This window comes from Mastigoproctus giganteus, chromosome 14 (assembly GCF_048544385.1).
Source record: "Mastigoproctus giganteus isolate SK-2022 chromosome 14, ASM4854438v1, whole genome shotgun sequence".
Classification (NCBI taxonomy): domain Eukaryota; kingdom Metazoa; phylum Arthropoda; class Arachnida; order Uropygi; family Thelyphonidae; genus Mastigoproctus; species Mastigoproctus giganteus.
Window position 1 is genome coordinate 95,705,892 of NC_143588.1, and position 25,338 is coordinate 95,731,229.

The following is a 25,338-nucleotide window of genomic DNA, read 5'->3' on the forward strand; positions in this document are numbered from 1 at the left end:
AGTACTAGGCTTAAACTGGTGACTACAGTGCTGCCCCCAGTGACAGTATTCAGTACTAAACTAAAAATGGTGATTTCTGTGGCTGAAATTTTATAATTTCTAAAAATGACCTAAAATTATAATTACAGTTTTAACTGATAGATTATATATATCAGTTAAAATCTAAATAATTAAATCTTATTTTTTTTTATTAAATTCGATGTTTGATAGAGTTGTCCAGTACCTTGTTCGGTATACACAAAGGCTTCGCAGATAGATAAAGCTGTGGTGTGGGAACTTTCTAGATGTATACTGACAAATACACCCAAAATTGGGGAAGTACATGGCAAATAAAGAGGGCGTCCTTCTTCTGAAATGAAAAATCAGTTAAAATTATTTTAATTTACACGCAAAATATTAAAAAAGAAAAAAACATGAATGCATCTTTATGATTTCTGATATACTCTTATTAGAAGGAATAAGAGTTTTATGGACAATGTAAGCATTTATATTAAAAGTATTACATAGCACTCTGATGAGGTTTTATAGAGCGAAACAGGAATTAAAATTTTGGATTCCAGCCTGTGGAAAAAGACAGATAAAGTTTAATTAAGTGAAAACTTTCAAGAGAGAGAGAGAGAGAGAGATGCTTTTATTCCTCAACCGTGATAAGAAATATTCATGGTGGAGAAATAAAAGCATTTATTTAAGAACACCCATTAAAACCTTTGATAAATCGTTTGTCTTCTTTGGCGTGTGTGTTCAAGAAACCATGGCTTAATGTATTTTTCTCTTATATTAGATAGGCACTTAAATAGTGCGATTTACATAATAAATGACTTTGGAGAAGAGTTGGACTAAATATCTGAAATACTTAATCAGAATTGTAGTTACGATAAGCATGGAAATAGAACTCCATCCCACTTTTTTCCCCCTTCGCGTTATAGGGGTATTAGGCTACACCGGGGAGAAATTTGCGTGTAGTGTGTGCTGAAGAGTGAGGAGAAGTCAGCCGGATGGAGCGAAGAGGTAGGGGAGGGTAGGGGGTAGGGACCAGGTCGTAGAACCGCCATTCTACTGTAGAAAGGACTATAAACTGCACTTCTTGACGATGGTGGTGCCTCGTATGCCAGCAAGACGCGTGAAAATAGAGAAACTCATACTTAAAGGCAAAGCACGAGCTTTGACTGGGAGCTCTAAGTCTCCAAGAGGATTTATGAGCTCAGATGACTCCGGGGAATTACGGGAGGGTGAAAGTAACTGCCTGTGAACGCTTGATGAGGGTCATTAGCGCTGTTCACCGGTGAACTAGCTTGAAAGCGTGCGGCTATTACAATAGACCCCTGAATTCTTTACTATTTACCACACAAAAGGGCAGGCAGGTGAATAAAGGTAATTGTACGCTACATCATGGCTGGATGCTAACATATTTGGACCACGCCTTGGAATATGTGAGAGAATATTTATGAAGTGAAAAAGATTCATTGTTAACGCTATCGGATTTAACTTACAGTGTGACTCGTGGCGCCGTCTAACGAGTAATTTCAAATGAGGTAGTACTTCCGGTGTTTATTGAACATTTTATCAGTTTTTTTTTTTTTTTTAGTGCGTTTGGTTCCGAATATGTGCTAATTCACAGGTTTGTATTGCATTTCCAATATGGAGGATATAATCAGTTAGCAATTATGTGCCATCTGCTGGCGAGTTTTGGAACTTTTTTTTATCTGTACGCCTCTTCTGCGTTTTGATGTATAGATTTCAACTTTGAATGCATTTTTTTTTCTTTTTCGTTCCTAAGGTTGAGCTCCAGAGCATCTAAGGTTATGAAGCGTCAATATATTGTGTTTGTGTGTGTGTGTGTTCTTCGGTCGGTTTGCTTTTTTGGTGGGAAAAAACTTGATCTGGCAAAAAAAAAGCATGGGACCCTGCCCGAGACTGACTAACTCAGCCACGTTGTGAAAGAAGCTCATTAAAATTACTCGGGATTCGAATTGGGGTCGTTTGCATCTCCCTACGAGGTTATTTCTAAGGTCAACAGAGGCCTCAGAGTACAGAAATAATTAAACAAAATACAATTGATCATGTTTAAATATACAAACCAAAAACATCTCCAACTCACCTATCCTGCCAGTATATCGGCTACAGATGGCATTCATGGCTACATCTGGTCTATTGTTTCCTACTCGGACTACCACAGCAACGTCCCTGGACTGGTCTATAGAAATTAACAATAAATAAATAAGCGTAGATTTTAAATAAGGGAGCGTATAAATATTCTAAAAGGACAACTTTATTATTTAGATAACAAAAATTGCATCAAGTACTTTCAAACCTTGAAAATTCTCCCCTCGTGTAACCGGGGCCTTGGTCCAGATGGGCCACAGGATGATACATCATTGGATCTCCCTTATTATGGCGATTTATTTTGATGAGCTTTCGTTAGAGTTGGTTGGTTGGTTATGTTTCATGGTCTACCTCAATTTGGGAGTTGCAAAACAACGTAGTTGCAATTTGGGAGTCTACCTCAATTTGGGAGTTGCAAAACAACTACGTTGTTTTGCAACTCCCAAATTGAGGTAGACCATGAAAGGTAGACCTTTGATTCTGCTGTCAAGACGAGTTAATTCAAGGCGTTAAGATACAGAAGAGTTGTTGTTGACATTGCCCATGAGGGCTTATTAGACACACAAAACATCCTGTAGGAAACTTCTGTCTTCTTTTATTGAATATAACAGAATATTTTGATATTAGGAAGCCAGTTTGTAGGTTTTCAAGATATAGATAGACAGACTGTCTTGGCTTATACTCAATTGACTGACAAGACATTAATATCTGAAGTGTAGTTCAAAATATTTAAGCCCTTGTTAGCACATACTTTAACCATTGAAGAACGTGTTATCATTTTTATTAGAAAATGTTTTTTTGGCCCTGAAATGTCTTTAAGGACTAATATAGAGAGAAAAAAAAAAGATATAGATGAGATCTAGTCTATGCTTTTCTAATGCAGTTGCCCTCAGGAAAATTTTAGTTGGATGGAAAGTGTGGTTGACGCACCCTAGAAGTGATAGGTCAACAGGGATATCGCTTGAATCTGAATATTCCACAGAGGATGGGTTTGGAAAGTCATAAAGGAGATGGACGTTAAGGTTACCAATAGAAGGTCATATCTGTTCAATCAATAAATAATCGAAAATTAAAGTAGCCATAGTGAAAACTTGGATCTATGCTGTGTTCTTTGCTCCAAACATCTTTTAAAATATTTTGTATTCCTTGAGATAATAAATACTGACTTGGCTTTGCATTAGCAACACCTCCCCCTTGGGTAGGAACGGATTAATCTATGACGCTGGTTAACGCTCAAAGTCGGGAACAGCTGATATAAGATGTGGCGTTCAATTTTTGACTGTCTGCGAGGAAGGATGGGTCGGCATTTCCAACTCTATCATGCTGATGGACGAGTCCTCATTTGGAGAAAGCAACATGAGGCCATGGCGCCTAATGTTGCTTTCTCCAAATGAACATGAGGCCATGGCGCCTAGACTTATTGTTGGTATTTAGCAGGCTGAAGGTGTTTCGGTTTGGGGACTGTTTTGTGGCATGCTCTAAGTCCTCTGATCGCCATTAATCAATGGCTCAATGGGAACACCTACCAAGTATACCCCTTTATGTTGACAGCTTATCAAATGACAATGAATACTCTGTCCTCGCATCGTCACCGATTTCAACCCAACTGAGCATGTTTGGGACCTAATGGAAAAGGACATTCAATGCTACGATCATCTATCTAACAGTTTGTAGGTATTATTGGTCAGACTGTGCAACGAATGGACAGCACTAATACAGGACACCCTGCAATACCTTGTGGAATCCATACCAAGACGTGCACAGCTGTATTATGGACAAATTGGGGCCCCCATGAGGTAAGTGTTGGGAATGCAAAGCCAAGCCATTGTAAATATGGCAAGTTATTTTATATTTACCAGTTTACAATTGAGTACAATAAATTTTTGTACCTACCGCAGCAAGGTCTTCCAAAGTCAAGTCGTATCAACTGCACCAAAAATGGTTCCAACAAGTTGACATACCACCATGGATTTCTTTCTACTTCTGTCATAGTGCATGTTTCGTGATTAAATACCTGACTGGTACTGCCGTCTACAGCCTTTTGGGGAATACCTTTGCCAGCTATAGAAGACTGCATGGATGCTTTTTCAACAGCAACATTGAGCACTGAAATGGGCAAATCCGGCGCATTAAAATTTTATTAAAAATTCCAAATAGTTCACACACTTATTTTATGGCTTCTGCGCGTTGTTTTATTATTAGTGGAAAATAAGGTTAGATTTCTTTTAGAGAAGAACGAGAAATTGTGTTCCAATCACTTAAAATAATTGAGAACAATTTTGAGTAGAACTTGTGTGTACAAGAAAGAGGAAAGGTCTTATTGTTCCTGCTAATTTAATACTGAGCAACCCACAAAGTTCCAACTTCAGAGTTTAATTAAAGGCGAAGAATTAATTGTTTTTAAAGGAAGCCTCTAATCTGAATCCTCTTTGTAATCCACCATACAAATTAACTTCGCGAATAACTTTATAAATGTATATCAGGAGAACGTACAAGGGTTGCTAGTGGTGCCATCTCGTGTCGTGAAATAAAGTTATGGAAAAAACGAGTATAATTAAGTATTTTTGAGATCATACTTGCAGTAGTTTATGGACCAAAGCTTTATTTTTATTCCAGGCATGAAAATGCTATATTTTGAGAATATTGTAAAATACTATATCTGCAAATAGAAGTGGACTGCTGAAACGGTCACGAAATTACCCGAAACCCCCAATTGTCCACCCGGAATGCAAGTCGACATTGTCGCAACAAATACTGACCCCTAGAAGACGATGATTTTTTTTCGAAATTTTATTAACACAAAGGGAAAAAAAACAGAAATAAAATAATTTATAAGATGTCATATTATTTGAAATAATATATTAATTATATTTATTTATGCTTGTTTTTCCTTTGTGTTAATAAAATTTCGAAAAAAATTTTTAAACTTTGGGGGGCGCAAATGTTGAGGCCTAGGCACCCGCTTTTTCTTAAAAGCACCACTGAATGATCCCTTCACATATAATTGTGTGAAGGATCAGTGATTATTGTGTTAGCAAATCTTTGTCTCAAGCCACAACATTTTATAAATATTCGTAAATTACACCAAATGTGAATAAAGCTTACAGAAATGAAATTAGAGCATAAGGTTAACCTAGAGGTACATCAACTGTGAATTGAAGAAGGGTTTCCACAACGAAAGATGGGACACAGTAAAAGGTGTTAGTGAATGGTAAAAAAGAGTGAAAACATTTGGAAAGTTTCAAGGACATCCTGTTAAAAAAGTAATTGAATTTTCTGGTATTTCAGAAACAGTAATGGTGTGGAAAAGCAATTTTAAATACGAAAAGAACTTCTCAAAACATGTAACCAAGGACCTCATCAGCCGATTTCTGAAAGATAACCGTGAAGAGAATCCATAACATGGATATCCGGGGATGTCCGCCAAAAAGACCAGTGTTAACAGCTGAAAATAAAATATCCCAGCTGATGTGGGCCAAAAGGCAAAGCTGTAATGGGGTCTGACGAATCCAGCTTTGCCTGTACAGTACTTTAATGATGCCAGGTTTATAGGAAAGGCTTAGAGGCATTTCATCCAAACTGTGTGCAAGATGTCATACAAACTGAAGGGCTCAATGATACTTTGGGAATGTTCTAACTGTTATGAAATGAGTCCCCTACTTGAAGTACCAACGAGGATGAATCATGTTGACTATTCAAATAGTCAGGTTCGCCTTTTGATGAACATTTGTGGGGCACTCATCATTTCGATACTCCTGTGTTCCAGGAGGGCATATTTCCGGCCCACAGGGCATCTACGGTTTTAAACTGGTAAGAGGAACACAAGGGAATGGCAGGGTATTTATATTGGCTAGCGAAGTTCTCTATAAGATTTAAATCCTATAGAGAACACATGGGACTATCTCGAATGAAAAGCGAAAACACACCAAGAGCATCGACAAAACTTGAATAGATTACAGGCTCAGTTGCTTTCAGAATCGTCTAATATTGATGTAAACTTAAGGGTCTAGTCGAATGCATACCAACGAGAACTCACCAAATAATTAGTGCTAAAGAAGGGTTACACATAGTTAATTTGTAAATTACGCAAGTGACTAATTTTCTTTGTCCGGTGTCTGTATATAAATGCACTCTTTGCGGCATGTCTTTAGCCATGGGAGGTGTTGCAAAACACGCACAATTATAAAGGCACTTGTTAACAATAATTTGCGGGCGGAAGTGAAGCCGTAATCACATTCTCTTCGCTCTATCTAAGGCAAAAGCTGCATCGCCGACGGGACTCTCTCTCTTTAAGATATTGAAATAGCGGAAGAACACGTTCAGAAACGCGACTTTTATTATGTTGCCGTTGTCACCTGACCTTGACCGAATCTTTCTGTCAAAAGCGTCGCATGAGATCACTTCCGCCTCCTCTCCGAGGGGTAAATTAAATCGAGTTACGGGACTAGATCAACGAACTGTGGATAAAGCCTGAAGACAGTCGATTGATCAAACAGCTTCGTGTAGATGAAAGTCCAGAGTAATCGTGTTCTAAATTGCTGATGGCACTAGTTGATCGGTTGACTGATTTTAATTGTGCCCAGGAAAGAAAGGTCACGAGGAACATGTATATCATGTCTGTAAATTGTGCTAATTCTACTGTTGGGTCTTGTTTTCTGGATGAAAAACCAGGTTCCTGGATATTCGCAATTTGCTGTTTCCTGGATGAAAAACAGTTTCCGGGAGAAAAACCACGCTACCCTTGACTGAGACCGACTAACTCTCCCACCTTGTGAAAAAGGCCCATAAAAATTCGTCGTGTCATTGATGGGATTCGAACTGAGGTCTTTTCTACCCGGTTTGGGGAGGACGGTGATTATACAAACGTTGGAAGGATGGAGACTACGCTATGATCCACTTGTATGATGGTGTTTTATGAATGTTTTATTGAAATCAATACAAGTATCGACGAGATATTCTTGAAAACAAGTAACCTTCTTTATTTTTGCACACGACTGTATTTCTATCATATATCATTATAATTCTTCTTCAATCCTTTTTGCTTAGTGCAGGACTTACAAGAAGTGTTTGTTTGTTGTTGGCAGGAAAGGAAATCGATCATAGTTTATTTAAAAGGAATTTCTTATCGATCTCTTCAGATGTTTATGAAAAGTCAAACAATAGGGCTACAGTAAATTTGTTTTTACCCGATGCTCCTTATATATGACCCAGAAGTTTCTCAAGTAATGGACTTTTCATTTCTCTGTTAAGAAAACCTTATTGGATTAGGGGGAAGAGGTGAAATTGGGGCTAATTATTTATTGGTTACGTTGGTTATGTACTTTTCCATTATCTTGTCAATGACAGAAAAGGCCAAGACTGGTCTTAGTGACACATCTTTAAAGACCGGAGTTATTAGACAAGTTTTTAGCTTTTTGCAAATAGGATTTGTAACGAAATTAGGATTGTTGATTGGATCACAGTAAATCTTTCGGATTATATATTGAACAACTTCTTCAAGAAAAATCAAAATGGTTGCAAAAGCGGTGGCGGGGAACCTGACAGGCTCTGGCACTCAAATTTCCTCGAAGAAAACCGTAAGAAAACTATTGCAGTAAAAGATTAACTACATTTAGGAAGATAGAAATTATTTCAAAATTTTAATGACTGATTAACGGTTAACGCGCGAGCGCTATTTTTTAGGTTTTCTCTTTCTCTGTTCGACTTTAAGAGATAAACATAAATTGGATCTTCTAAAACTTAGTTTATAAATATTATCTGACAGAATAACTCCTCTGAGATAGACACTTACCACACACGGGGGATCCTGAAGGAATCCACGTTCCATTTTCTAGACAAAGACGTCGTGCAGGTCCCAGCAGCTGGAATCCAGACTCGCAAGAGTATGTGGATAGCGTCCCTGAGGTGATGACCTCTGTAGAAAAGGTGACTGTCGAATGGGCGGGAGACCCCGGGTAGCCACAGGCGAGAGCTGAAACACGAATTTTGGAAGTTAGTCAATAGCATATATCATGCGAAGCACATCTGTGGAGCGTGAAATATTTGCGTGAAGGAAAATCACCACTTCTTGGTTATGCTGACTACGAAGGACCCGTATCTGAGTGGTTACATGCAGGATTAGAGTTTCAACAAGGTGACGTTATTTATCCATGATTTCTGTTATGCGAGTTTACTCACCTAAATGTCAGATCTCACGTGGTATGATCGAAATTATTCGATATCAGATGAATATTCTATGCTTTACTGGACACTCTTACTCGATCCAGTCATTGGAAAGACAGGTGATATTTCCGATTTTCAGAAAGGCGTTATTGTTGGAGCACGTTAGCAGGAACCGCAATTGAGAAAAACATAGGAAATCACTGGTGTGTCCAAAGCAGCCATCTCAAAAGTACACATTGAGTGGAAGTGACAGAAAGTTACTCCTTTCTGTGAAAAAATGGGGAGATTCCACTGGAGCGGTGTTGCTAAAGCCAAGACCGGAATGTGGAACACGATCACGTGGTTTGACCAATCTCGATTTATACTTTTTTGCACCAATGGTAAAGTGAAAATGTAGCGTGAACCTCATGTAGCCCTGCACTCATACTGTGTCGGCCACTCAAGCGGCTGGATTTTGGATCATGGTATTGGGTATGTCGTGTTGGTACGTACTGGATCCGCTTATTCCATTATAAGATCGTGCTACCTCCTATGAATGTCCTTCTGTCGTATTAGACCAACTTCACCCTTAATGCGGAATGCGATGGATTCTTTCAAGACGAAAACGAACTACCGACAGTGCAAAAATTTTATCTGTATGGTTCAAGGAATATCCCCAACCTTTCCAACATCTATCCTGATCATCTAATTCTGCAGATCTGAATCCAACTGAGAACGTCTGGGATGTGTTGGAAAGGGCAGTTCAATTCGGGTCTCTACCGACCATAGCACAGCAGCTGATAAATATCCCGATGGAAGAATACTCAAATCTGGTGTTAGTCTCCCTCAAGACACCGAATGCAGTTGAGATGATTAGCATCATTTCAACTGCATTCGGACTACGTGGCCACCAAAGAAACGTTTGTGTCTATCTCTGCCATATCAAGCAGGTTGTACCATTCAAGATGATCGATGATATGTTCTCACCCTACGCTATGGCTTAACAAATTGAAAATGAGGGTTAAGTCGTGGGTGGAATGTCAACAGGGGATGTGAGTGAAATGTCACATTCCATCTACAGCTTAACCTTTGACCAGCGTGCTATCTTCCATGCCCTCGTAGGTAGCACAGTTGCTAAAATCGCCGTCCTCCCCACACACAGGGTGGAAAAGACTCGAATTCGAGTTTCATCAATGACGGGAGGAATTTTTATGGACCCTGATAGTCGCTGATGCTCCTAAAACCATACTACAACAACAGCTATCTTCCATTAAATATTACCACGGGCTCTCGCGATATGTTTCGTTTTGTAACTATTACTTAAGTTTTGGACAGTCGTATATATACTTTCTCGAGCAGAGTCTGCCAGGCCTCATTAAGAAATGAACAACAGTTGAAATTGGGCCAAACTCTCCTAGGTAAATATTTATTTGTGGATTGTCATTGTCACAAATCCACGAAATAAATAGAAAATTATACATTTATTTTACGTCACTGATGCAAAAACATTTTATTACTTGTGATTTATAACTACTCTGCACTTAACAGTACGTTTTATGCGTTGTCAGCATTCTGCGTGCCTAATTATCATTTAATAATAGTAATTGCTTGCGGGTTAACCGTTACAACCTCCATTTGGATTTTATCTGCACAACCAGTTCCTGTTCGAAACTGCCCTTCAAATTATATGCCAGCAAAATTTGCTTATTTCTTGGTAATTTGTCATGATAACAATCTGCCATTATTAAACACATTTTCTACTAATCTGACTCTTAAATTCCACTTTCAGTGAGGTTTGTTTTCCAGCGAGGATAACTTAGTTAGGCCTAGCGTCTAGGCCTAACTTTTCTGTCACCAGTTCTTATTTTGGATTGAAGATCATCTTAAAAATTTCTTGTGGGATTATTTCAAGGGTATTAAGACTAATCTTAAGGCTCGTGTTTCGAATACCACGAAAAGGACGCACGTGTTCCTTCAGACAGAACGTTATTCGTTTCTTTGGAACCTTGCTTCCTGGTAAATGAATGTCTCGTTCGACAGAGACACGCCATACAAGTGACCTGAAAACCTCAGTACATCTTTTGTAACTCCTGCTGTATCTTTTATGATACTGTGAAGGATCGTTGACGCCTGACGTTCATGATGGGTCTTAAAAACGAAGAAAGAAAATCAGGTGAATGTCTACTTCGCTTGGTTTCTTCAGCTTACTCTGCGTGCAAACCTTGCACGAAAAAAAAAAGAAGAAATTTGTGGCAGACGATAATTTAACATTTAAATTATCGTCTGCCAGAATGATAATTAAATTAAATTATGTAGTTTATTGTTATCATATATAAAATAAAATATAGTAACAATAAGCTAGATTTTTATTTTAATTTACGCTTTCATGACAATGAAATCATGTCGGATTACACTACTTAACAAAATAATCGATAATCGACTTAACAAATTAATTAGACTTTTCTTCCATTTATGTTTCCTTGACAACGAATTCACTGGTTAAACAAGCTCGTAGGGCAACAAAGTAGGGCAACGAGCTTGGTGAAGAGAATGAATGGTTGATCTTAGCACGAAAGGCTTCAGATCTACAAATTCCAGTCTCTGGACTAGGCACCTGTGAGGTGATTTCATTGATGTGTTTAAAACTGTGAAAGGATTGAGCAAGCTCTCTGCTGATGGCATTTTCCCTCTTGCTCAGACTACACACATGGGAGAACAAGAATTCAAACTGAGGAAGGATGGCTGCATGATAGATGCAGCCTTCAGCCAGTCGGTGACTGATTGTTGGAACAAGCTTCCATCTTCCATCTGTTGAAATGAGTAGTTCGCATTTCAACAGATGGAAGATGGAAGCTTGTTTGAGTGATTGAGCAGTTTTGGAGAAGCATATTCTAATGAATATTAAACCCTAACAACTGGACTTACATCTGTAAACACTTATGACTAAAAGTAACAGTTGGATTTTTTAAATGACGTACAAATTTTGATTTTGGCTCAAACACTGAAAAAAATATGTTACCGTGAATGAAATGAAGTCAGATTTCCCAACTTAATCTGACAACCATCAATCTTATTCTAATGCATATATTTAACAAGCAAAAATTGCACATTGACACGAACGGCCTGTTCCTAGTTGTTCCAGTTGCCTTCATTCGGTGCACGCGCTCCTACGTCACAGGTAAACAACCAGTGCGTGTTGTATCCTCCTCCTCCTCCTCCTGTAAGACAGATGACAAAGTCACGCCAGCAGGTGGTCAGACCAACCAGGATACTACACCAAGTAAAGTGGGGTAAATTAACCTCGATAGCTTGTTTGACAACTGAAACTGGGGGGTTACGCTAACCTCTTCACGGCAGCTACTAAATTATACCACATCCTGTCACGAGCCGGCTGCAAATAGTAGCGACATCATTGTACAGCGAAAGCTCTCTGAACTAAATACAGATTTGGCCTTGCAAGAGGCTCGTGTGTTTTCTTAGTGAGAAAAATAATAAAGAACCGAAAAACGTGAGTCATGCTTAATGAAAGTGCCATCTATTGGAAACTCTGACTGTACAACGTAGTTAACATTCATCCCATCCCCTTTTTCCAGCCTTTACTTTGCATACGAGCCTGCTAGCAGTAGACAGGATTTCAAGAAGTTTGTTAGCCAAGTGCTTGGATAGAGGGAAGAAAGAAATAGCTGGGGATAGGATGAAATAAAACTGTTCTTAATAAAGGTCACATAAGGAAAATTACATGGATTTGATGGGTCTGCAGTCTCCTGCGATGGATAAAGATCTGATAGTCTTCTCTGAATTTTCTTCCATGCCACGAGGAGATTAGAGGTCTACGATTTTTCTGAGAACCTTCGAGGACTGTCCGTTACAGCAATGGCATTTCTTTGATCGATAATCTTACACTAAACTTTAAAATCAATATCAAATTTCTATAATCGTATGCCAGAGGAATTAAACAAAACTGCCTACTCATTATGCAACTTAGCAACGGAGCATTGATTACATATACTCCAAATCTTATACTTGAGTATTCTTGCCGTTGGATTTACATACAGTTCAAACCACATCGCTCTGTTTAATATGAAAGCTTTCTTCACATCAGAAGAGCTACTTCCTAACCTTTCCTCACGGACGCCCATCATTAATTTTCCTTCCAGAGGTTTGGTAGACCCAAACTGAATGAGGTCAGCATCCCATAACCTGGATATGCTGATTATTTACAGCCATTCTTCCTCCTTCACATCCGGATGCATAAGCAACTTTACACAATACCATACTGTCTAAGGTCCAGATGTTCTGTTGATGCAGTGACACTGATTGTATTCGTGGTATGTCTGGCAGTCTTAGGCATTTCTTTAGGCTTCTACCAGCCTACACCAATTTCATCTTTGGCGCTCTCTCAAACGAGTTTTTACGTCTGACTAGTGAGTGTGGAGATTAAAATTATTTGTAAATGTTCAGCTAACTACCATTAATCTGGTTTTCATCATCGCAGATTAAGGTAATAACTGTAGAGAATGTTACGGTACCCTGTTCAGAGAAAGTGAATGGGCCAGTGAATCAGAATGTCTTATAATGGGGAATTTTAACTTTCCAGATATTGACAGGAACTTGTAAGTTGGTCACTCGCACACTAGCAAGACTTTTGTGGATTTATTGGATGACTGTTTTCTACAGCATGTTAACGGCAACATGCAAGAGTAACCCATTTGATCTGATTATCAGCAGTGATTATTCATGCATTAAGAATATGCAAATAAAAGAACCACTAGGTGGGAGTAATCACGGTGTATTAATTTGGGATTTACTTAAAGATGTAACTACCATCAAGACTAAAAGGAAGGGCTTTGGTAAAGGTGACTACAGTGGTCTCAGACAGTTTTTGAATGCCAAACAGTGGGATAACGTTACCTTCTGAAAATTCTAAATGGGAAGCGTTCAAGGAATTAATCATAGAAGTTTTTCATACCAACTAAGAAATACTCTTCAAGGTATAGGCCTAAATGGATGAACTAATGAGACTCGTGGCAGAGAAGAAAAGTGCATGGGTTGCATATAAATTATAATTTATAAAGTATAATTTATCAAGTATAGCAAGGTCAGGCAAGCGAAGGCAGATGACGAGAAATCTTTGGCAAAGGAAAATAGCAAAGACTTCTTTACTTATGTAAACTCTAAAAGGAAAGGGATGAATCATATTGGTCCACTTAATATTGATGATTCGACTGTTGATGATCTTGCTCAGGTTTCTGACGAACTGAATGAGTATTTTGCATCTACGTTCACACATTAAGAATTCTTTAGGGAAGGGGATGCCAGAAGTTTATCAAGCTATAACAGGGAGCTAAAGGATTTTGTAATAACTGAGAGCAAAGTGGAGGAGAAATTGTTGAAGTTAAACATAAGAAAGGCACCTGGGGTAGATAGAATCTATCCAGTTATATTAAGGGAGGCAACGAAGGAAGTAAGCAAATCCTTAGCCATAATTATGAGAGCATCCTTGAATTCAGGAGAGGTCTCCACGGACTGGAGATGTGCGAATGTATCACCAATTCACAAAGGGGAGATCAAAGAGCAACACGAATAATTAGAGACCTGTTAGGTTAACTTCTGTTCCAGAGAAAATAATGGAGCCACTGGTAAAATAAGTAATGCAGGATCATCTTGACAAGGCCGCGATTATACTTCAAATACAGCATAGGTTTGTTAAAGGGAGATGCTGTTTGACCAATTTGATTGGTTTCTACTATGTGGTCACAAAGGAACTGGATGCAAAAAATAATTTTGATATCATATACTTGGAGTTCAAGACAGAAGGAACTGGAGTTCGAAACAGAAGGAACTGGAAAGTTGCTGGAGAGGCCTTCATCCTACAGTGGATTGAAAATGGCTGATGATGACTTGGAGTTCAGGAAACCTTTTGGTACTGTTGCACATAAAAGACTGCTGTACAAATTGGAGTAGTGTGGCATTAAGGATAAGTTGTTGCTATGGCCAAAGGGATGGTTGAGTGGGAGAAGACAGAGAGTGGTAATCAATGAACATTTCGCGTCGTGGACTAATGTTATTAGTGGAATCCTCCAGCCTTCTGTGTTGGGCCCATTGTTAATTTTTTTTTTTATCAATGATGAAGGCATATCAGGCTTAGTGTGAAGTTTTCAGATGATACAAAGGTTGGCGCGGTGGTTAATGACGGTAATGGCAGTGTGGTACTGCAACAGGATCTAGAAAAGTTAGGCAGGTGGGCTGAGAATTGGCTATTGAAGTTTAACATTAATAAATGCAAAGTACTGCAGGTAGCAGTAACTTCAGAGTAATGTACCAACTCTGGAGTATTACGCTCAGTGTAGTGGAAAATGAAAATATCTGGGGTAATTGTGCAGTGAGATATGAAGTTCTGAGAAATTCACAGAGGCTGCCGGGAGAGCTAAGGGGGTTTTTTCGATGATATACAGGAATGTTGTTAGTAGGTATAAGGAGGTAATTATCCTATTGTATAAGGCAAAGGTCAGGCCACATCTTGAGTACCGCTTACAAGTCTGTAGGGCTCATTTTAGAAAGGATGCGGAGCTGCTGGAACGAGTATAGAGAAGGGTAACGAGATTGGTGAGTGGAACAAAGGGTTGCTGTTACCAAGAAAGGCTTAAATTCCTGCAAATTGCAGCATCTGAAGACTAGGCACCTGTGAGGTGATCTGATTAAGGTGTTTAAGGCTTTTAATGGATTGAGCTCAGTGCTGATAGCGATTCTTCCTCTTGCTCAAACCACACACACACATCAGGGTACTCAAATTCAAATTAAGGAAGGAGGGTTGCAGAATAGATGTGCGGAAGCTTGCCTTTATCCATTGCGTGGTTGATTGGTGGAACAGAAATCCATTTGTTGTTGCCGACGTTGATAGCTTAAATAAATTCATAGCAATATTAACTGTGAATTCAAATGAAAGCTAGATTAAAAAAAAGAAAACAAAATACAAGTCGATATATCCATAGATAAATTAGTGCTACTTTTCTTGAAGATACTTCAATATATTGATGTTAAATTTTGGGTATAACATTCTCATAAGCTATAATAGATAAAGTTGGATACCAGTGTTCCTTCTATTTTCTGTTCTGTTGAGAAGGGGACAATTGTCATACCACTATGTTTACTCATCATCATCATCATCATCATCAGCCATTTTCAATCCACTGCAGGATGAAGGCCTCTCCAGCAACTTTCCAGTTCCTTCTGTTTTGAGCACTGGCCATCCATTTACTACTCAAAAACTCATGAATTTCATCTATCCATCTCCGCCTTTGTCTTCCAGGTTTTCTTCTAGCTCCTCTTGGGTACCATTCTGTTATTTTCTTAGTCCATCTGTCATCATGTCTTCGAGCTATGTGTCCTGCCCAAGACCATTTTAGTTCTTTAGTTTTGATAAGAATGTCCTTTACTTGAGTTTGCTGCCTAATCCATGTGTTTCTCTTCTTATCTAACAGTCTGATTCCCAATATAATTCGTTCCATTCTTCGCTGTGTAGTTCTTAGCTTCTCTTCCATTCTTTTGGTGAGTGCCCAAGTTTCACTTCCATAAGTCATGGTGGGGAGTATACATTGGTTCATTATTTTACGTTTCAGACAAACTGGGATATTGCTCTTCAGTATGTGACTATATTTCCTGAATGCTATCCATCCAAAATTTATTCTTCTCTTGACTTCCAGCCATTTATCATTATTACAGCTAATAACTTGTCCCAGATAAGTATATGACTCCACCTTTTCAATTACTGCTCCTTCAATCATTATTTCCCTTTCCGTGGCATACTTGTTCATCATTACTTTTGTTTTAGCCATATTCATCTTTAGTCCAAAATCCTTACTAACTGTGCATAACTGATTAAGATTTTCCTCTAATTCTTTGGGATCGTGGCTTATGACCACAATGTCATCTGCAAATCGTAAATGGTTTAGGTACTCTCCGTTCACATTCACTCCTTTCTGCGACCAGTTTAATCTTCTGAAAGCTTCCTCAAGGGCAGCAGTAAACAGCTTCGGAGATATTGTGTCTCCTTGTCGAACTCCTTTCTCGATTTTAAATTTGCTACTGTCTTTGTCTAGTCTAATAAAGGATGTAGCACTCTTATATATTTTCTTCAAAATCATAATATATGGAGTATCTATGCCTTGTCTTTCCAGTGCCCGAAACATTGCCTTATGCTGTATGGAGTCAAATGCCTTTTCATAATCCACAAATGCCAGGCATAATGGTGTTTTATATTCATTTGCTTTCTCCATTAGCTGTGATATTACGTGAAGGTGAACCATAATTGAGAATCCTGTCCTAAAGCCAGCTTGCTCTTTCGGTTGATTCTCATCAAGTATTCTTTCTAATCTGTTAGTAATGACCCTTGTGAACAACTTGTAGATGTGGGATATCAAGCTAATTGGTCTATAATTTCCAATTTCTGATTTATCTCCTTTCTTATGCAGCAAAACTATGATTGCATTATTCCACTGCTTAGGCATCACACCTTTTCTAATGCACTTTGTGAAGAGCCTTGCCAGTTTTTGTGTTATGTCTCTTCCTCCCAATTTTAACAACTCTACAGTAACTTCATCTTCCCCCGGGGCTTTCCGATTCTTCATTTTCTTCACTGCATGTTCTACCTCATCAGGAAGAATATTGGGTATGCCGTATGTGTTGCTACTTTGCAATCCATCTTCCCCACTGCTGGCATCATTCCCCTGCTCCTTGTATAATTCTCTATAATAGTCTTCTGCTATTTGAATTATGCCTTCTCTGCTGTTTATAAGTACACCATCGCTATTCTTCAGTTTCAGTATCATTTGTCTTTCTGTATTACTGCTCATGGCTGCCGATTTAAATCCTTTGTTTTCCCTTAATGCTTGTTCTACTTTTCTTGTGTTAAATCTTCTTATGTCCTCTCTGAGTCTCTTTCTAATGGCTTTGCATAACTCAGTATACTCAATTTTCTCCCTGTCAGTGTTTTTCTTGCTCTTCATTTGTCGTCTTTGGTTCATCATGACAAGTGTTTCTTGACTAATTTTTTCTTCTTTGGATTTCTGTTTCCCTATAGGTTTCTTGGGCTTTATCACTTTCAGAAAGTTGTAATATTCCTCGTCGATATCTTGGTCCTGAGCAGTCTGCAGAAGCTCAAACTTGTTCTTCAGTTCAAGTACATACTGCTTTTTCTCCTCCTCTGTTATTTCAAAGACCTTTGTATTATTTACTCGAGTCAGTTTTTTCCTTTCCTTTCCTACATCTATATCAAGTGTACATCTTACCATTCTGTGATCACTTCCAACATTTACCTTATTCAGGACGGTAACATCATTCACAATATATCTTCTGTTAGTGAGGATGAAGTCGATTTCATTAGTTGTTAATCCATTTGGACTCTTCCATGTCCACTTTCTGTTCACCCTTTTCTTGAAAAAAGTGTTCATTACTGACATTCCTTGAGATTCTGCGAATTCCACAAGTCTTTCACCTCTTTTATTTCTTTCACCAATTCCAAAATTTCCTATAGTTCCTCTTTCTGCGCTGTTTTGCCTTTTTCCAACCTTAGCATTGAAGTCCCCCATAATAATAGTGTAGTGGGTTTTCTGCTCATCTAGAAGACTCTCAATTTCAGTGTACATTTCTTCAACCTCTTCATCATCATGGCTCGATGTTGGTGCATAAATCATTATAATCTTTAGCTTGTACCTCTTAGAAATCTTGAGTATTAGTCTTGACACCCTTGGTGATGTACTTTTGAATTCCAAAATGTTGTTTTTAAAATCTTTATGGACCAGAAACCCAACTCCACCTTCACTCCTTTCACTGTTTCCATTGGTGTACAGCAGATTTCCACTTGATAAACTTATAAGTGATTCATTTCTTCTTCTTGTTTCAGCCAAACCTTTTTTTGCAAACATAATTCTACATAAAGTTATTGGTATACTTAAGATACAATGCACTCCCCTGTTGGTTTCATACTATGTTAGGTGAAGTGTTACAAAACTAAAATGTGGATGATAATCCTGTTTCTTCAGCACACTGCAGGAAAGGAAAACCCTTAAATGCAAATATTCTTTACCAGGAGGGTAGTCAAGGACACATGCACAAAACAATTGGTATTGGAGCATATCGATCTTGACAGTTTACTTTTGAATGTAATAACTTGAAATTGGATGTTGAAGAAGTTGAAAATACGTTTTTGGACTTCCCACAGGTAAAACTTCTCACGAAAACACAAATGTTTGCAACGTGTCTTTTCCCATATGTATTCAGTTGTACGATGATCATAATATCTAACCGACAAATAACCATCGTTCTAGTTCTATATTCGCCGACATGTTTATATAGGTCAGAATAAAGTAGTTCATTGCTGACTTAATAGAGTGAGTGATGCTTTCCACTTCCAAGAATATTACGGACATTATAAAAACTTAATAAAAAAAATTAATTCTTCGTATTTTATTAATCTCAATTGATTAGCGTGTTTCTTGTTGATTATCCAGGCTCTCTCTGGTAGTACAGTGGTTATAATCATCGAATCACATCAATGACACGAGGAATTTTTATGGACGTTTTTGCTTAGCTGAGTTAGACGGTCTCAGGTGAGGGTTGCATAACTCTTGTGCCCGGAAACTCAGGTTTTTCATCCAGCAAATTGACCGAAGAATGAAGGATATTTAAGCGCCATCTGATCTCAGAGAAAATAAGTTTTAATAGAAAAAACAATTTTGGAAATTCCATTTTCGGTCTCTCTTTCTCAGGCTGCCAGGTCAGGGCATGGGGTTTGTCAATGATATACAGGAATTTTGCTAGCAGGGAAAAGGAGGTGATTGTCCGTCTGTATAAGGCAATGGTCAGGCCACGCCTTGAGGCCTCATTTTCGGAAGGATGTAGATTTACTTGAACGTGTACAGAGAAGAGCAACAAGATTGGTGAGGGTAATGAAGGGATCCTCTTACCAAGAGAGGCTTAAGTTCTGCAAATTGCAATGGTTGGGGACTAGGCACCTGCAAAGTGATCTGATTGAGGTGTTTAAGGCTTTAAATGAGTTGAGCACGGTGAATTCTGATGGGATTCTTCCCCTTGCTCAAATTATGAACCTGAGAGGGCATTATTCAAATTGAGCAAAGACAGTTGTAGTATAGATGTGCGGAAGTTTGCCTTTAGAAAGCGGGTGGTTAATTGCTGGAACAAACTTCCATCTGTCGTTCTGGAAGTTGATAGCTTAAATAAATTCAAGGAGGAGCTGGACAAACGTTTAGAGGGAATGGATGTGTGATATTTTCAAAACTATTTCTTATACAATTGCTTAAGATTTTCCTTAATTTTCGTCTCATCGACTCATAAAACATACACTGTGCTGCCACATTATTAGGTACACCCCTGCTGTGCACAAAAATGGTTTGTCCCACAACATTGCAGGTCACATGACCACAGTTGTGGCTACAAATGTAGCAGAATAACCTTTCTGGTATCAGTTAAGCGTACATACCATAGCAAGAATGGGATAAAAGGAGTGACCTAACGGGCTTCGAACGTGGCTTGGTAGTAGGTGCAAGACGTGCTGGACAAAGCATCTCTGAAACGGCAGTTCTCCTGAACTTTTCACGCATCACAGTTTCAAGGGTATATCGAGAATGGTGCAACAAACAGAAAACATCCCCTCAACGGCACTCCTGTGGAAGAAAATCGCTTGTTGATGAGAGAGGTCAGAGGAGGATAGCTAGAATTGTGCAAGCAAACAGACGGGTCACAATGTCGCACATCACGACAGAATACAACCGTGGTGCCAGAACAAAATATCGCAACGGACCACTAGTCGCTCTTTGTCGCGAATGGGCTGCAACAGCCGACGGCCACATCGCAATGAAGAACAAGAGAGCACACTTCCTGTGGGCACAGCAACACCAGCATTGGACTATCGAGGGTTGGAAAACAGTTGCTTGGTCTGACGATACGAAATTCCTGGTGTCATGTTGACGGAAGGCTCAGAATTTGGAGAAAACAACATGAATCCATGGACCGGTCATGTCTGACGACTACTGTGCAGGGTGGGGGCAGTGTTATGGTGTGAGGAATGTTTTCTTGACACACGTTGGGTCCATTGATACCCATAGATTCACGTCTGAATGCCACATCGTACGTAAACATCGTTGCTGACCAAGTGCATCCGTTCATGTTGCCAGTTTATCCTCAGTCAGATGGTTACTTCCAGCAAGATAATGCGCCGGTGCACAAAGCCCGAATCACCATGGAATGGTTCCAGGAACGTGACAATGACTTTTCTTTGCTCCAGTGGCCCGTTTAGTCCGCGGATCTCAATCCTATTGCTCATTTTTGGGATGAGCTGGAAAGGGCTGTTCGCTGCAGACCTACACCTCGGTCGAATCTCAAGGAACTGCGTGACACACTCATCTCTGCATGGTACTCCATTCCTGCACAACGTCTTCAACATCTTGTTCAATCCATGCCTAGACGAATTCAGGCTGTTTTGAAGGCTAAAGGAGGCTCAACTAGTTAGGTGTACCTAATAAAGTGGCAGCACAGTGTACATACGTTAAATAAATGTAAGTATTCCCTTTCGAATTGAAAATGAAATAAAAAGTCGTTCCTTCAAATTTAATGATAAACATAATATGCATTCCACAACTGAAAAGTGGTCCAAGTTATACAAAAAATCGTTTAAGTAACGAAAGTGATTTTCGCTTTCAATTACAGTAACGATAGTCACAATCAGTGACTATCGTTACTTAAAAATCCCTTTCGTCATTTATCAGGAATATTTCTTTTTGAAAATTGACTTTCGCATATTTTAATTTATGCAAACAATAATAACAAAATATTTCGAAAGACAGGTATAGATTTACTTTCTGTTAAAAGACCGGCTACTACAGTTGTTTACATCGTTGGAAAAAAAAAACATTCCGATTATCATTAGCATTCCAATTATATGTACACAATTATTGTTATTTGTATTTCTGCGCCTTACACAAGATGGAGCGCAGCTTGTTAACAAACAGTTGCTTGGCTACACGTTTTCGTCTTCTTTTTAATTGCAAAGTGAGAAGGGAATTCCAGTTTAATGAGTATAGAAAAAGGCACGTTTTTAATGACTACAATGTTTACTGTCGGTGGGGTTGTATACACTAAAAATAAACTGAAAATAATAAATTGTTTTGTTTTGAAGAACATAAAGATATGTTTGTGAAAATCGTTATTTCTTGTGCAGAGCACACAATTATTTCTCCCTAGGGGTTTCGAATTATATATCATAAGCTCCGAAGTTTGGTGTATATACTCGGTATACAGTTTATTAGGAACACCATTTCTCCGAAGGGAAATCAAAAGTGTGTTTCAGTTGCCTTTATTGGTTTACATGTGACATGAGTGGTAATCAATAGACTCTCTTCGTGGACTAAAGTTATTATTGGTGGAGTCTCCCAGGGTTCGGTGTTGGGCCCACTGTTGTTTTATATTTTTATCAGTGATATTGATGAAGCTATATGAGGCTTAATTATCCCTTTGTATAAGGCAATGGTCAGGCCACGCCTTGAGTACTGTACAGATCTGGAGGCCTCATTTTGGGAAGGATGTAGAGTTGCTTGAGCGAGTACAGAGAAGGCAACAAGATTGGTGAGAGGAACGAAGGGGTCCTCCTCTTACCAAGAAAAGCTTAAATTCTGCAAATTGCCGCGTCTGGAGACTAGGTTTTTGGAGAAGATACTACGTCAAGAGTTCGCGTGTTTGAATGGCATAAAAGATTTTTGTAAGGAAGACAGAGAGAATGTAGAAGAAATGAACAACCAGGCCGTCCAGTATCCATGAAAACTGATGAAGATGACTGGATAAAGACATTGATTAGAAGTGATCATCGTTCAGGAAACAGTTAGACAAATTTTAACTGAAAATTTAGACATGAGTATAGTGTATGCCAAGATGGTGGCAAAACTTTTGAATAAAGATCAAAGAATGACCTTCAGGGATAGTTCCGAAGTGTAATGTTGATCTCATTGACCTTTAAAATGGGATGATGCCCACATATGCAGCCTTTTCCCTTGATTACACTTAGAATCTCTTAAGCCATTGAGAAGACTCCAGGTTTGTGAACACGTTTTGTAAAAAAAGAAAGAAACAAACAAACTGAAGAAGATTCAGACTTTCTGAGTGCTGTAATTACTTGCGATTAAAGTTGTATGTTCCTACAGTAGCGCCTATTTTAGGCGGCGCTTGTGGCAAGTGCCTCACTTACGCACCACTGGCGCTGGCCCTAATATTCTCTTATACAAAAAAACAAGACAGCATTTATGTGCAACATTCCCGTTTGAAATGTTAATGAGATCATTAACATCTCTTTATTCAACAAAGATACTTTGTTGACTAAAAGAGAGGATGTACCAGAGTAGCAAATGGAATCCATCAGGGAACAGTATTGAAGCCACTTCTGTTTTTTATCTCCAGTAGTGAAACTGATGAGGTAGTGCAGGATAAGTTGCCAAAGTGTGCTTGTAATTTAAAGGTACGAAGGGTGGTTAATGGTCAAAACCATGCTATATTGAGTCAGAACGACTTCGATTTCTTGCGTAAATGATATGGAAAACAGTAACTGAAGTTTAATGCTTCTAAATGTATGGTTTTTCACCTAAGGAACAGAAATCCATTAATTATTTACAGAGGCTGATCATTTAATTCGCAGAGGTTTCGGTAAACTGTGGGTGGATGGCAGGAAAGTGTATGTCGAAAAATACGCTGACACAGATGCGAGTTCTGACATGTTGTCCGATAGTTGCAAAGTACCCTTAAGTTAAGTGCTGCGAATGTTGACCGTTTTGTGAGATGTTTCTGGATCATAATGATTGATCCAAGTCTATGTGACTAAGAAATTCTTCACCGGGCCTGTCAAGCTGTGTTAGCATTACTACTCAATTTCACTCGGTTTTGCTTCTGATCAGATCAGATCAAATGGTATGGAATCCAGCGAGCACAGATTCGTAACATTTAAGGTGCTCAGTAACGTTAGCATGTGCATAGCTGTATATGATCGACATTCTTCTGCTTAGCTGGAAGAGTATAACTCTCCTGATTTCAACACGAGGCAGAGTTGAACAGACGTTCCAAGTGCCACCCTTTACATTTACACATATCCTGGTTTCATTCAGAATCTATTAGTCCATTGCAGTTTCTTCTCGTGTAGCACAGTGTTTCTAATCACCGTCCTCTCCACATCGGGTTTAAAAGGCCCTGGTTCGAATTCCGTTTGTGACACGAATTTTTATGGACTTTTTTTCATTCCGTGGCCGAGTTAGGCAGAACAAGAAGTAATGCAATTGGGTCGTGATCTGAATTGAAGGACGTTTCTGGTGGAATGTCGACTGTGCAAATTCCAGAACATAGAATCAAGTCAAGGCGATTGGTGCCTCTCGTTGGCTCCTCATTGATAATCGTAAACTTTAATGGAGAGAAATTGTTCATTAGTCGTTGAAGGAGAGGGCTCAGGTGGGGTGGAAGGGTAAAATCGCAGCAGAGAATGTGCGTAGCAGAAGGTTGTAACTTACTCATTATCCAGCCGGTAGCATTGTCAATTGTTGCAATATCTGGAGCTGGGGGTATGTAGATTGCCACTAAATCGATTAAATAGGCATTACACTTCACAGTCACGAGTATTGCTTCATAAAATAAGGAGTTGCTAGATGTGACGTGCACAAATTTCAGGTTGGAATCTTTGACGAAGATGGCAACACCGCGGCCTCTAGACTGAGATCTTGATGTGAAGAACGATGAAAATCCAGCGGCCGGTGTATAGGCTATTGACTCCTGGTCAGGTTCAAGCCATGTTTCTGATAGACAAATTACATCTATGCTGTTGGACAACAAGAGGTTTATCTTCCTCCAGACCACAATGAAGACTCTAGAGCTGAGCTGCTCACGTGGTTAGCAACCAACTTAGTGCCTAAAATTCCAACTGTTGTAGCAGGTGATTTTAACTTGCCACTGCCCAGGCATGGGAATGCCCTTGTGGGCCTTGAGGTCACTCTTCGAGCCTTTAACCTTACACGGTTAGTGAAACTAGAGCGTGTCAAGCGCTGGACCTAATCTTCCACAACTTGCAAGATATCAAACTCCTACCTAGCAACTTTCGATTCCAATCTGATCACTCGCCAATAGCATGTAAACTATCCTTACCGAGCAATTCCCTTGGGCTACCTGACGAGTACTCCGCTGAATTGTCTAGGATAGCATTCTCTACCAAATATCTGAAGCCAGAGATCGTTCTCCAATGCTTGATTGGGTTTGACTGGGGGCGTCTCTATTCTGAGCCGTTGGAGGATGCCGTTATGCTCTTGTCAGAACAACTGAAGTTAATTGCACTGCATGGTGCAGCAAGAATCACCAGGATTGGTAACAAGTCGAATCGGGGTTTCAATAAGGAAACTAAGATGGCTTTCATCAAGAAGCAGAAGGCCTACCGGAAATGGCAGAAAACTCAACTTCCCTCAGACCGTTCCATCTTTAAGAAACAAAGAGCTTGCTTCTTGAAAAAGAAAAGGCAGGTCCTTAACCAAGCTGTTCTCAATAGGTTGAAGAGTGGTAGAAGGATCCTTTCGCATCATCATCATCTAGCCATTGACAAAAGGCTTGTCCAGGAATGGGCACAGTTCAAATTACTGCTGGCAGATTTTCCTGACTCTCATTCCTCTCTCTCTCTCTCTCAGGAGAACTGGTTACCTAGGGCACACTTGTCTGAAATAGAAATAACCAGAGAGACCCTAATTGATGTCATCAATAAACTACCCAACAAAGCCACTGTAGGTCCAGATGGTTTCCCACTCCTTATTATCAAAATTTGCAGCCCATATATAGTCGACCTTCTCCTTCACCTTTTCAGACAAATCCTGCAATCTGGAATAGTTCCTTCAATTTGGAAAACCTACCATGTTAAGCCCATTCTAAAGATCAAGAAACCCAAATCTCCTAAAGACCTACGACCAATATCCATCAGTTGTTCTTTACTCAAAATTTTTTGATAATTCACCAGCAATTGCCCAGCATTGCTTTGCACACAGGCCCGAGTACCTGCATACCGCTCTACAA

At 39.2% G+C, this 25,338-nt stretch overlaps 1 protein-coding gene across 1 annotated transcript in view; it reads right to left on the reverse strand.

Annotated features, from left to right (window-relative positions):
- Positions 1 to 25,338, reverse strand: part of LOC150075402 (seizure protein 6 homolog) — a 44,815-nt gene that overhangs the window by 15,781 nt on the left and 3,696 nt on the right. The window contains exons 2-5 of the mRNA XM_090388477.1: positions 7,895 to 8,074; positions 3,997 to 4,209; positions 2,099 to 2,194; positions 224 to 349 (exon numbers count right to left, since the gene is read on the reverse strand). Coding sequence (XP_090244603.1) covers positions 224 to 349; positions 2,099 to 2,194; positions 3,997 to 4,209; positions 7,895 to 8,074 — 615 coding nt within the window. The remainder of the gene's footprint in view (positions 1 to 223; positions 350 to 2,098; positions 2,195 to 3,996; positions 4,210 to 7,894; positions 8,075 to 25,338) is intronic.